The sequence below is a fragment of the Cetorhinus maximus genome, chromosome 9 (genome assembly GCF_964194155.1).
Source record: "Cetorhinus maximus chromosome 9, sCetMax3.hap1.1, whole genome shotgun sequence".
Lineage (NCBI taxonomy): Eukaryota > Metazoa > Chordata > Chondrichthyes > Lamniformes > Cetorhinidae > Cetorhinus > Cetorhinus maximus.
The window spans coordinates 99,711,475-99,725,420 of NC_135887.1; the positions used below are offsets into that span (position 1 = coordinate 99,711,475).

The following is a 13,946-nucleotide window of genomic DNA, read 5'->3' on the forward strand; positions in this document are numbered from 1 at the left end:
CTTCTTGCCGTACAAGCTTCAGATCTCCAACATTGGCAGCCATGCCTTCTGGCTATGTCCCAAGCTCTTGGGTTCCCCCCCTAAACCTCTCCAAGTTTCTTTCCTCCTTCAGGACACTCCTTAAAGCTTCTGTCTTTGCCAAGCTTTTGGTCATCTGCCCTAATATCTCCTTATGTGGCTCAATGTCAAATTTTATTTGATAACTCTCCTGTGAAGCATTTTGAGATGATTTACTACTTTAAAAGATGCTATATAAATGCAAGTTGTGCTATGCCCTTCTAATTATCTGTGCAGTTAGCTGGCTTCAGATAAGGTGGCAGTAATGATGATTCAAATGACCTCAGCTCAGCTCCCATAAATTAGGGAAGGAGAAAAAAATGATGGCAGCAGCAAAAATTTGAACAGAAGTAAAAAGCCTGGCCCAATTTACTCATCGTAACACTGAAGCATCCGTTGCTACATTACCAATGCATCAAAAACTAGAAAGAACTAAAACTGCATACCTTTTCCAATAAATAAACTTTAGCAAATAGACACAATATGAACCAAATTTGCTGCGTTCCATTATTAAAAGGGCAACCAATTAAAAATAGTATTATAATCAGACCTAATGCTTCACAAGTTACTGACGTTCTAAATTTTACAGCCTAAAAACATCGGAAAAGTCAGATTACATAAATCAGAGGTAGTCTGCCAGCAAGCAATTTCTGTCCACATTATTTTTACATTCATTACCACCAACGCTAGTCAATGGCATCAATCTGCAGAGGCACACCTGGTTTTAAAGGCTGCAACCATTTGGCTCTCACAGGAATGATTATAGGTGGCACCCATGCACCATTTATATATTATATTGTATGACTTAACTGAAAATAAAATACAAGTTTACAACCTAAATGTGCTTAGATATAAGAGAGTCAGTATGAAGTTTAATATAGCATGCACTTTCTTTCCAGAGTAAATTAAGTAAGTTTACTCGGATGTTTCTGATTTTGTCTACAAACTCAATCTGGAGACTAAACTTTACCGTCAATGCCCCAGAAAAAGGAAAATTAAAAGGTTAACTAAATTCTGTACCCACAACAGAGACATGCACAATATAGATTCGCAACAGCACAAGGCAAACTTTCAAGGTTCATGGTTTAAAAGACAAAAGGTGGAAAGGGGTGGCACACAGGGATTGATAGATATAGGTACTTGATCCAAAATCTGGCTACCCGAAAACCAGACATTTTTGATATTCAGTTAAATGGGTGATGGCTCGCCTGTTTTGCAGATGTCCAATATGGCAAGCAGTGCACACACATTGAGGTAGATTTCAGTATGTAATGTTGGTATAGGTATCAAGAGAGGCACCCAAGGCCTGTGTCTCAGACAGACATAGCGTTTCTGCATTTACCAACAAGAGGCCTAATGCCTATTTTATGCTCCCTTTACACAATTGGTTTTCCCTTAATGTAGCCACCAAGGATGACACACAGCTTAAGCAACAATCTTTAAACGGGCCACTGCCAGCCTCTACCAGAAAAGGTAAAAATATGTGCCTGAACACAAAGCCAGGAAGTGAAGGAATGAATTAACACAGGCTGTTGTTGGCTACTGGTCATGCCCATTTCTGATCACTACGTTTTCCTCCTTCCTGGTCAATGACACCCATTTCCAGGCCACCATTTATGTATTATATTGTATTTTATTTTCAGTTAAGTCGTACAAGTTTACAACCTAAATGTGCTTAGATATAAGAGAGTCAGTATGAAGTTTAATATAAAACCACTTTCTTCCAACACCGATCTGAGAGTCATAGTGGCCTGAAATTAAAATGGTCTTCGTCCAGCTGCCTAGGGATACTGAGCAGGCATGTGCAGTTTGCTGGTCTGATTACAAGTCCCTTGTCCAAAATCCAATAAAAACCAAAATCCGGCACAGTCTCAGTCCCAAAGGTACCTGATTTTGGACACTGGACCTGTAAATGATTTGGACTTGGGAATCCAATGTATAATTTCAAAATTTGATAATGACACTAAATTAGGGGGTGTAGTTGATACAGAAGGGAATGACAAAATTCAGGAAAACATAAATGACTTTGCAGAAAGAGCACCTGGAGCTCAAAATAGCTAAGTACACTTTCACCAAAGGGCACCGAGGCTGTTTATTCCTTGGAAAATAAGTGTCTAAATAGGATTGAGGAGCAGAGGGTTCTTGGGAGTGCAGATAATCAAATCACAAAGCAGTGATGCAGATTAATAAGGTCATAAAAAAACAAAGCATTGGGTTCATTTCTAGAGGGATTGAACTGAAAAGCAGAGACGTTACATTAAACTTGTACAGAATCTTGGGTAGAAAACCACAGTTGGAGCATTGGGAACACTTTTGGTCTTCATATCATAAAAAGAGGTACTGTAGAAGGTACAAAAAGGATTTATGGAAATGGTACCAGAACTGTGGGGTTATGCCAGGGAAGGTGAAGAGGCTGGGGTTCTTTTCTCTAGAAAAAGACTGAGGGGTGAGCTAATATTTAATATTTATTTTCAAGATTATGAAAGGGTTTGATAGGGTGGACTTGTGGGGAAATTAACATAAGGTAGTCACTAATAAATCCAATTAGGTCGTTCAGGTGAACTTCTGTACCCAGACATAGGTTAGAATGGGGAACATGGTATCACAATGGGTAGGCAACTAGCATAGATGCATTTAAGGGGAAGCCAAATAAACACGAGGGAAAAGGGAATCTTATAATATGTTAGATGAAGAAGGATCTGAGGAGGCTCTTGGGGAACAAACACCAGTTTGGACCCTAAGATAAAAGCGAAATACTGCGGATGCTGGAAATCTAGAACAAAAACAAAAATACCTGGAAAAACTCAGCAGGTCTGACAGCATCTGCGGAGAGGGATACAGTTAATGTTTCGAGTCCAAATGACTTTTCATCAGAACTCATTCGGACTCGAAACGTTAACTGTATCCCTCTCCACAGATGCTGTCAGACCTGCTGAGTTTTTCCAGGTATTTTTGTTTTTGTACCAGTTTGGACCCGGTGGGTTGAATGCACTTGCAGCTGCCAAATTTAAACACCAGTTGAAACCCGCCAACTTAGAGGCTGGGAACCAAACTTGGTTTGTGTCATTCAATGCACCGTCCATACCCAGTCACAGCTGCTCAAATAAGTTGTTCCCCTTCCTGTTTGAACCTTTCAGAAAAAAATGTCAATGACATCCCTTTAATAAGCTAAAATGTTTAAGAGCTTTTCCCACCCAGAATACTTATTTTGAAAGTAGATTCCACCTCCAAAGTGGACACTGCGAATCAGCAAGAAACTTAAATAAAGCAACCAATTATTTTCAAAGTGAAAAATTAGAAAAGACAGATTAAAGAAGAAAAAAGTAAAAGTAAAAAGTAATTAGAATAGGAACTGAAAGAAAATGGGCTGGGGAAGAGGGGGCAAATTACAATACTTAAAATATTATGGTATTATTTTTGCAGTTAAATGGCTATATTAAAACAAGGCTATAACTGATATTTACTGACTGAATTACTGTATCTATGCTTATTTTAACTTACAAAGCTGTCTGATTTTTGAGACTATTTCCCTGGCTTGCAAGCTGATGGATAAAGAGCAAAACCTTACAAGTATTAGGGCATGGAATGGTTTAGAACCAACTATCTCTTCTCTTCCCTATGCACTTGTTTGGGCATATTTTGAATATGCAGGACATTTAAAGCACTATACCTGTATTTTTATATTTCCAAAATATTTCTTGCTATTGACCATTCTGTGATGCAACATGCAAAACTAAATGCAGTGAATAATCACACTAGATCAAAAAAAAATTACCCCGAAGTAATATACCAGCATCTGGAAAACATATACGCAGTAATATGGAATGTCTAACTCAGAGCTGCCTTGGGCCTGTTGCACATTGTTTCTAGACAGTTAATCACTTACCTGCTTGCCTCACAGGCAAATCCAGTTGGTCTGACATTGTAATTTGAAGCAGAGTTGATACAAAGGTAACAGCTTTGTTGGCCTGTAATATACAAAGATGAAAATTTATTAAACACATATATTCAAGTGATACAACTATTCTAAAAAAGCTATTTAAAAAAAACTTAAGTGCAGATTACAATTTCATATTAAGCCAAAAGGAGTCAGTGCTGAGAAGCATTTGTAGTTTGATCATTTGATGTCAAGTGTTTCCATCATGCCAAGATGCAATGCAAAGCTACCTCTATTGTAGCCCATCCTACAATATGTCATAATCTTAATACACATTAACTCTAATCTTAGATATGCAGCCCCTACAATACCTGTATGATTCTTTTCTCTCGAACTTCCAACTAGTTATCATTTTAGTTAGTACGATTGAGGCAGTTTACTGCTGAATGTTGCTTTATGCTGCAAATTCCTTCCCAAGGACCAGACTGATATTGCTCAAACACAGTTCATGCAGAACTTCTACAGCCAAGAAAAAGTTACTTCCATTCCATCAGTTTATCTTGATGTGGGCCTAACAAGGGATGAAAGAACAGTACGCAACACAATCTTCCAATTCAAATTCAAATTCCTGATTTCTCTCAATGCAATGGTAACATTATCCTGTACAAAATGTTAGAAACAAAATCCTCAGAGCATTCATTGTCACATTTCCAATTTTCTTTCCTAAATGGGTGCTAACTCTCGCTAGAGGATAGTTATAACAATCAAATCTTGTGCACTGTCAAGTGGTCATTAGTTGTGTGAATAGTTCACTAATACTCAACATTGGACAACATTCTAGTTAAGTCTAAACCTGTCCTCACATGCTACCTATACTTTTCAGTAGGGGTTTACTGGACAGCAATCAGGGACAAGGTCGTCAGTAGTCATTGCAACTTTCATTTTGTTTGAGGGAAGCTATATCAGCACAAACCCAGGACCAAAACAGACCAAGTAAATAGCAAAATATGATACAGTTTGGAAATGAAACAAAACAGAAAAAGCTAGAATCACACATCAACCAGGATGTGTGCAAGTTAACATTTCAGGCGCAGACCCTCTATGAAACTGAGACATGGACAAGCATATTAATACAAATTGAAAAATATGGAAGAGACAAAGGATGAGCAAATAGCCATGGATATGTGGATCTTGGAGAAATGAGAGACATGGAAAACCTGAAAGTCATGTTGGACTTTAGCTGAGTCTTCATTTACAAACCAGCATTAAGTGTGAAGCTACTGAAATCAATGTTCATACTAAACATGTTCTTTATAAAGAAACTGGTAAAGTCTAATCCTTAATAACATATTTCTTGCAAAATGCTTTTTCAATAGATCCAAAGGTCCTAGATAACACAATTGTCAACTTCATATTACAGAATATAGTACTGTTGGATTACTAACTTAATTTAAATTAGGAAGTATAGGGTGGGGAGGGGTTTGTCATTTCAACCCAAGGTGCAACTTCACTACATCTGGTTTCTAGGGTAGCCAGTTCCACCTCAGCCCCATATAGGTGCAGCAATCATGAGTGCAATTGGCCAAAATATTTAATCTTTAATTGAAAAGTTAAAATTACTGTCAGAGATAATCTGCAGCCACCATGAGGATCCTGCGTTGACTAAGTTAAACGGTACTTAGAAAGAGATGAAAAAGTTTGTCAATCATATATCACCGCCTTCCTTACAGCAAAGGCAGAAAAGCATTTTGTTGCATCATACATATTTTGACTAATATTTCTACTAATTGAAATTTTGGCATAAAACAAAGTCATTTCCAGTGACTGATTCCCAATTTACATTTTATGCATTTTTTAAAAAAAAGCTTTCCATTATGTTTTGATTTAACTTGCTCATGGAGCTGTCAGTGTAGCCATATAATATGAAAATATTTTCTGAAATCAGTGACAACAGAAAACAGGTTTCTGTAAAAGACATTCAGTTGTCTGAAACACAGGTTAGATGGTTATTGCAAGTCTGGCCTGAAATCATATCTGCTCCGAATATCCAAACAGATTTGAAATGCACATAAATTCCAAAAGCAGAACTCAAGTGTTTCTATGTTGAGTGAATCAAAACTAAACACTAATAGCAGTTACACCAACTAAGTGTGCTTCCCAACAGACTTCAGCAAATACTTCATTCAAAAGTGAAACAACATATTCTAGGGCCTAGTTTGATATCATAAATTAAAAATACTCATCTAATTCTGCGTAAACTAGATGCAAAACCTGAATCGAGATGTAAAGTGAATCAATTGTGGAAGGCTGGAGGACAAAGAGAAGCCGAGAGGAAAGAAATAAAACTATGCAGGACTCCTACCCTGATCGCTGTTTACTGAGCGTGTACAAGCATCAGGTGATGTTTCCTATGGTCCAATAACCTAGCAGTCACTGCCAAGACTTAAAAAATACTAGTCAAGTTTCTCACACCTGATAGCTGGTCCCTATTGAAAAGAGGTATGTAGGCAGCAGATGATAGATTATTGTAACATGGAGGCATATATACGTAAAACTTGGACAAGTACCAGTGGGAGATGGCATCTATAAGTCATAACCCAAAGAAAGGATAAAGTGTCTTCAGGAATGGAAGGGAGAAAAGTAACAAAGAGGAAACAAATACATTATCTCAAAATGCTCCAGCTTTCTTAACAATTTATTAGAACACAGTGTATTGATAACAAAATAGATATCAGATCAATGCTGTCCTTCCTTATATAGGAAATACTATCAGGCAGTCAGCACACTACATATATCCACTGGCTTGGTTAACTTCAAGCTGTAGTTTACAAATAAATTGATTTAATATTTAAGTTCAGCTTGCTCAAATGTTACAGCAAAGCATGCACGAATTTGTTTTGTGCCAAGCTAATGGTTGCATTATCAACCCAAGTCTGCATGTAAACTATGAGACTTCTCTTTATTTCCCCCATCCCCTGCCATAAAGTCTGCAACACTCAGGTCAACATTATAGTTGAGGGCGAGCACTTGTAAATCAGTGCTACAGAGGTCAGTGTAGGTTCCATTCTTCACTCATTCGCAAAGTGGAGGAAAGCATCCAGCTCTACAGTCCCCTCTCAAACATGCAGTGTCAAAGGGCAAAAGCCACATGTGGCATTAGTTAAAAGTGAAAAAAATAAATGGGGGGTGGTGTGGAGGTGGAAGGGTGAAGACAGACTAGGCTAAAACGCAAAAAAAAAGCTGGCTCTGAACCTTGACAAAAGAACTCTGTACTTGAACGTTTCAGCCACAATTTTATTTGCTTAACAAATTAGGAAGATGAGGACTGTGTTTCTACGGCCCAGGGACCAATGCTGTAGCCACATTCCCACGATATACACATGATAAAGTTGGCAATCCACTTGATGCATGAAGAAAAGCTCGACATCACGAGCCCGGCGTAAACACAAACTCAACAGACGCCTTAACTATTCATTCAGTTTATCGTGATTAGCAAAGAGAAAGCAATAATCTGCAGTTTAGAAGTCATTAAACTGGCTCCAAGAACATCGCGAACCGTTACGTGCGATTTTAGGCGTGAGAAACGCAAAACATTGTAACATGTCTGCCGGCAGCAGGCGGCCATAGAGCGGACGCAGCACTGGCGCTCGGGCCGAGGCCTGGCCGCAAGCCTTGGCATTTCACAACTCGACACACACCGACACCTGCAAGGAGCTGGGGCCTTGGCCGCTGTTACCTCGTTGAGCTGTCGCTCGGCCGCCTCCCTTAGCGCAGGATCCATGGTCCCCCTCAGGGCCTCGATAATTTTACTCGGATCCATTGGAAGTTTCTCTGCCGCACTCTGGAGGAGATTCGACGTTCAATAGTTTATTTTTTTAAGTCGCGTCTTTTCTCCTTCCTTTATTTTTTTAATTATATAACCGGTTGTTGTGGCTGCTGGGCCGCTCCTGCCGCTCACTCGGCCTCTCAGCGAGCGGCCGATGCGCACATGGAAGCTGCGCTTCAACAGCCGCCGGCGCCAAAGGAAGAGCGTCGCGCGCCGAGCCCGGATACAGGGGCGCGAGACCACCCGTCATCAGCCGGCCCACTCACCACCTTCCGCTTCCCCAACCCACATCCTGCCGCTGCCGCCGCCGCTGCCTGCGCGGGCAGCTGGGAAATGTAGTTCCCCCACCATTTCCTCGGAGCGCAGATACCCAAGTGTGTGGCTGCAACTGGTGGTTGTCCCCTGGACTTGTGACTTTTTATTTTAATTGGCTTAGTATGTAGAATCACTGTCTGGACTGCTGTGCACACCGGCCAGAACTACTTAGTTCAATTTCTCATGAGTGCCCATTTGGATGACCTTCCCTCCAGCATAAGGTCAGAAGTGGGGATGTTCGCTGATGATTGAACAATGTTCTGTAGCATTCGTGACTCCTCAGATAGTGAAGCAGTCCGTGCCCATATGCAGCAAGACCTGTTCAGCTAGGCCTGGGCTGATGTGTCAAGTAACATTCATAGCACACAAGTGCCAGGTAATGGCCATCTCCAATAAGAGATAATTTAACCATCTCCCCTTAGCATTGAATGGCATTATCATTGCTGAATTCCCCTCTATCAACATTCTGGGGTTACAGTTAGTCAGAAACTGAACTGGACCTGCCATATAAATACTGTGGTAACAAGAGCAAGTCAGATACTGGGAATTCTGCAGTGAGTAACTCCCCTCCTGACTCCCCAACGCCTGTCCATCTACAAGGCACAGGTCAGGGATGTGATGGAATACTCTCTATTAGCTTGGATGAGTGCAGCTCCAACAACACTCAAGAAGCTCAACACCATCCGGGACAAAGCAGCCGGCTTGATTGGCACTCCATCCACCACCTTCAACATTCACTCCCTCCATCACTGATGCACAGTGGCAGCAGTATGTACCATCTACAAGATGCACTGCAACAACTCACCAAGACTCCTTTGACAACCTTCTACCACCTGGAATGACAAGTGCAGCAGGTGCATGGGAACACCACCACGTGCAAGTTCCCCTCCAAGCTACACACCATCCTGATTTGGAACTATATCGCCATTCCTTCACTGTCGCTGGGTCAAAATTCTGGAACTCACCCCCCCCCCAACAGCACTGTGGGTATTCCGACACCACATGGACTGCAGCATGTGAAATGGGTGTTATTTTTAAATATTTTGGGGCATATTGTGTTATTCTGTAAAGAAGGCTGGGTGTGTGCGCACGTGATTTGAGTAAACTGGGCAAGAGTTTGATAGGAGTCAGGTTATCTGGGGGTTTGGAAACATGAAAAGGATAGAGGTGTTAAGTTGGGATACAAGTAAATAGATTAGATCTAACATTTACACTTTTGAATGTTGAGAGTTTGTTTGAATGTCAAAAGAGAGTCAAAGGTACAAAGAAACATGTTTACATCCATAAGTAAACAAGTAGTGGGGATATGATATTTTATTGACCCAAAAGCAAAGACAAGATGAAAGATCTTATATTTGGAAGGGTTTGAGTTTAAAAGGGGTGTGAGAACAATGGACTGAAGATGAAAAAGAAAAAAAGGTATATTAGAGTTCCTATGGATAGCTAGAGATGGCTGGAGGTAGCAGGAGCTGTTTGAGCTGTTGAGATAGCTGGAGTGCTGGGCTGGAGGAGGATGCAGTTTGAATCACCCATCCAGTCAAGCCAGAAAAGTCTTGGGCTGCAGCAAGCAGCTTTATTCTTAAGTGAATTCCACTGCAGAGTGGAAGAGGGTAAAGGTCATGTGGTACACCTTTATTGAAACTACAGCAGTTTGCCCTGTGTAATATTACTGGATTTCTTTTATAGTTAACATTTATAAAGGAGTGTTGCCCGGAAAGTGTTTACTTGTGGGTTTGACCAAGTAGAGAGTTATGGGGAACGTTTGTAAGGCTAACCTTAAGCATGTAACTGTAATCTTGTGTGCTTAAGTTTTCTTTTATTTTTTGTTAATAAAACTTTTACTTTTAATTTTTAAAATCCTATAAGTGTTATTGGACCTCTTATGCTGAGATCAGTACGTTTTCTTCTCGGTTTCAGAATACAAAAAATGAGGTTGTGGCCCGTAAGCCAAGTTTCCCTCTGGGATTTGGTTTGTGCAGCAATTAATACTAGCTGTGGTCATATCAAGTGGTTCAGGAAGGCAGCTCACCACCACTTCTCAAGGGCAATTGGGGATGGGCAATAAAAATACTGGCCTAGCCAGTGATGCCCATGGAAAGAATAAAAAAAACAAATGGACTGGTACAATTGGCCTCAGTGCCTCTGTCAAGTCAAGTGACTCTTGCTGGAAAATATTGATATTAACTGAGGACAGGATCAGATTCACCCATTGGTCAGCTTTATAGTCAAATAAACTGACATAGATTTATTTTATTCAGTCATGGAATACAGGCATTGCTGGCAAGGCCAGCATCCACAATCTATCCCCAGTTGCCCCTGAGAAGGAGGTGGTGAGCCACCCCCTTGAACCACTGCAGTGCATGTGCTGAAGGTACATAAGAAGTGTTGTCAAATGTGGAGTCTCAAGATTTTGATCTAGCAACGATGAAGGAATAGGACAATACATTTAGTATATAAAGTTAGGATATTGGAGATGGACTTGGAGGTGGTGGTGTCCTGATGTGCCTACTTCCTTTCTAAGTAGTAGAGATTGCGGGTTTGAGAGGTGCTGCCAAAGAAGTCTTGGTGCGTTGCTGCTTGCAACATGTAGATGGGACACACTGCAACCATTGGCTATCAGTAGTGGAGGGAATGACTTTTTAGGGTTTGATACATCGAATGATCTGTTTCTGAGTAAAAGCAGCGGAATTAATAAGTCAAACCAGCTGCTTCTTATTGAAACCATAAAAATGGCTTGACGATTGTCTGTATTGGTTATATACCCAATACAGAAACAAAGAACTATTTTAAAATCACAGCAAGCTAAAACCATTTTTTAAATTACATTTATCCTGTTTACCTAAAGTAATATAAAATACAGATATTTGTCCATTTCATATTGGATGAAAATTGCTTTCATTACATGTATGTCCTATGTTTCCAGATCCATTTGTATCAGCCTTGGTTCAGTGGTAACACTCTAGACCCTGAATCAGACAATTTATGTGTTTAAGCCTTACATCAGGACTCAAGCACATAATTTAGGCTGACACTTCAATGGAGTGTGTAGGTAGAACTGCAGTATCTGAGGCGTTAGTTTTTCAGACAAAACATTAAAATGCAACCCTGTTTATCCTGTCCTGTAGTACTTGAAGGATTTTTTATCTTGAATGACACAAGTTCTCACAGTGTATAGGTTAAAATTGCTATAATATTTACTTAAGCACGAAAGAACATGCAAAATAATTATGAATAAGCTAATATTTGTGGTTCAGCCTCAGTGAGCTCTTAATTTCCTCAAAATTGCTAATCACTGCCTGAAGGTTCAAGATGATTGCATCAAGGGATAACATGTTTTTATGTATTCTGTGAGTAAGTTTACAAACTTATGTATTGAAGTTAGACATCCTTGCATTGCAATTTAATCTCTACAGTTGCAGTTAAAATGATACACTTCGTGGGGTGCCAGAATGTTACACGTGTCTTTACACTGTATTGCAAACAGCAATGGTTGTGCTTCATTAAAAAGAAATAATCTGGATGGAATAATTTTCAATACATTTTGCATTTTAAGAGCATCACAAACAAAGCAGTGAAAATGCTATGTGGTCAAGTGGAAACAAAGCATAGTGAGGAGAGGTGAGGTGATGGGATGGGCATCTCTGACCAGATAATCTATTCTATTGGTGATGTTGGTAGAGGGATAAATATTGGCCAGGACTTTGGGGAGTCCTACCCTAAGTGATGTGAGATGTTTCCTGTCCGCCTGACAGGATGTGACCTCAGTTTAATGTCTCATCCAAAAAAACAGCACCTCCTACAGCGCAGTCTTGTACTGGAGTGTCAGCCTACATTGTATGCTGAAGTCTCTGGAGTGGGATTTGAACACTCATCCTTCTTACTCAAAGGTACTACACTGAGCCTCAGCCAATACCTAAAATCACAGTTTTACTTCACCTTTGAGCATGATTACCTTTTAAGTAAACATTTAAAAGAAAACACTGATATTAGAATTGATTATCAAAGCACAATACTATTAACATTTAACAAATCCTCATAATGTTACTTTAAAATTAAATCTTATATTAATGAAAGCAGTATAGAATACTAAAGAGGAGCTTGGATAGACATTGTCCATAAATAAATGGCAAACACATGTTATTGAGGTAAAAGGGGGGCATTCAGTTAGGGTCATCATTTGAGTTGTACATGCTTCGGTTTGTTTCTCAGAGAGGGGCACTAATCAGGTGGGGTTATCATTTAGGTCTGGGATACTTATAGAATAGATCCATTGAAGGATGAACTAGGAAGTCAGGAATGCCCCCCTTCTACCTCAACAATACGTGATTAATTTTGCACAACGTGTATCCAAGCTCCTCTTTAGTATTCTATACTGCCTTCATTTATATAACATTTAATTTTAAAGTAACAATATGAGGATTTTCATCATTGTTAAATGTTAAAAGAAGACATTCAGTTCTAATATCAATGTTTTCCTTTAAGTTTTTACTTAAGAGGTATTCATTCTCAAAAATGTGAAGTGAAACTGCGATTTTAATTGTCGACTGTGGTTCAGTAGTATTAGCTCAGTGGTAAGAGTATTATTTGTGGCAATCCAGGGGGCAGGCTAGAAACTAAAGTCAGGTGAAATTTTCTTTGTATGCTCCCTCCAAGGATAATTGGAGGCACTGTAGCCTTCTAGGTCTAGGCCTCCATAAGCAGCCAGAATGTGCTGGTCTTGGAGCTCTCCAGCTGATTTCCTCCCAATACTTAGATGATTCAGTACTAGGAGTCTGTACCTTTGAAGAAAAACGTGTCTCCTCTCAGACGCAATGTACTGTGAACCCAGAGAAGAAAATCTATGTTAGTTAAAATAACCTGAATAACATAACTATTTTAAAACATTATGATTTGACCTTAACATTAATGACATACCACAGAGTGTTTCACATTGTTGCAGAATGGAGCAGGTGTCCTCAAGAAGGACATATTTGGATCTTACAGTAGCAGAAATAAGGAATTAAGTAACTTCTAAATGAATATTTTGCTTCAGTTTTCACAATAAAAAATGATGACACTGTATTAGAGCTACTGGAGGGACTAGGTTTTTAAGAGAACAACTTTAACATAAAGGGAAAAGTTGCAATGGATAAATTAGTGGAGATGAAGCGAAATTTCCAAAAATAGGCAAGGAAATTGGAGATGCATTAGTTATACTCCAATCTCTGGACTTCGGCTAGTGGAGATTGGGAAACAAGATGCACTAGACTACTACTCATAAAGGAAAGAAGGCCAAGTTCAGTAACTACAGACTAGTGAGTTTAATATCAGCAATAGGGAAATTGCTAGAATTAACTAAGAATAAGTCAGCACTTGGAGAAGTATACTATTAGGAAGAAATCAGCATGGTTTTGTGAAAGGCAGGTCATGCCTAACATAACAGAGTTCTTTGATGAGCCACTGACATGGTGAATAAAGAAGGATCAATCAATGCCAGAAACATTTTTGTTTTCTTCCTGGCATCTTACATTTTTTAAACAATCCTTAATTGCCTTCAAAAAGTGGTGGTGGTGGTGGGTCTTCTCCTTGAACGACCATAGTCCTTTGATTATGTTTGTTTTCAAAATGGTGTTAACTAAGGAATTCCAGGATATCAACCCAGCAATGATGTAGGATGGGCAGCATATGTCCAAGATAGGATGATATGTTACTTGGAAGGGAGATTGAATGTGATGACATTTCCACATCATTACTGTCTTGTCCTTCTTTGTGGTAGATGTTTGTAAGGAGAGGTGCTGTTGAAGTAACATTAGTGAGTTACTGCATTTTTAGATAGCATTTCATGAAGTTACTGGCTAAAATTAATTTACACAAAGTTGGATGCAATCTAGT

The 13,946-nt window shown here is 39.5% G+C and overlaps 1 protein-coding gene across 4 annotated transcripts in view; it reads right to left on the reverse strand.

Annotated features, from left to right (window-relative positions):
* ipo7 (importin 7) overlaps positions 1 to 8,063 on the reverse strand; it is a 69,240-nt gene extending 61,177 nt beyond the window's left edge. For all 4 annotated transcript variants that reach the window (XR_013577575.1, XM_078549169.1, XM_078549171.1 and 1 more), the window contains exons 1-2: positions 7,671 to 8,063; positions 3,944 to 4,025 (exon numbers count right to left, since the gene is read on the reverse strand). Coding sequence is in view for 3 of the 4 variants with exons in the window: in XM_078549169.1 (XP_078405295.1) it covers positions 3,944 to 4,025; positions 7,671 to 7,754 (166 nt within the window). In the remaining variant the exon portion in view is untranslated. The remainder of the gene's footprint in view (positions 1 to 3,943; positions 4,026 to 7,670) is intronic.
* Positions 8,064 to 13,946: the final 5,883 nt, after the last annotated feature.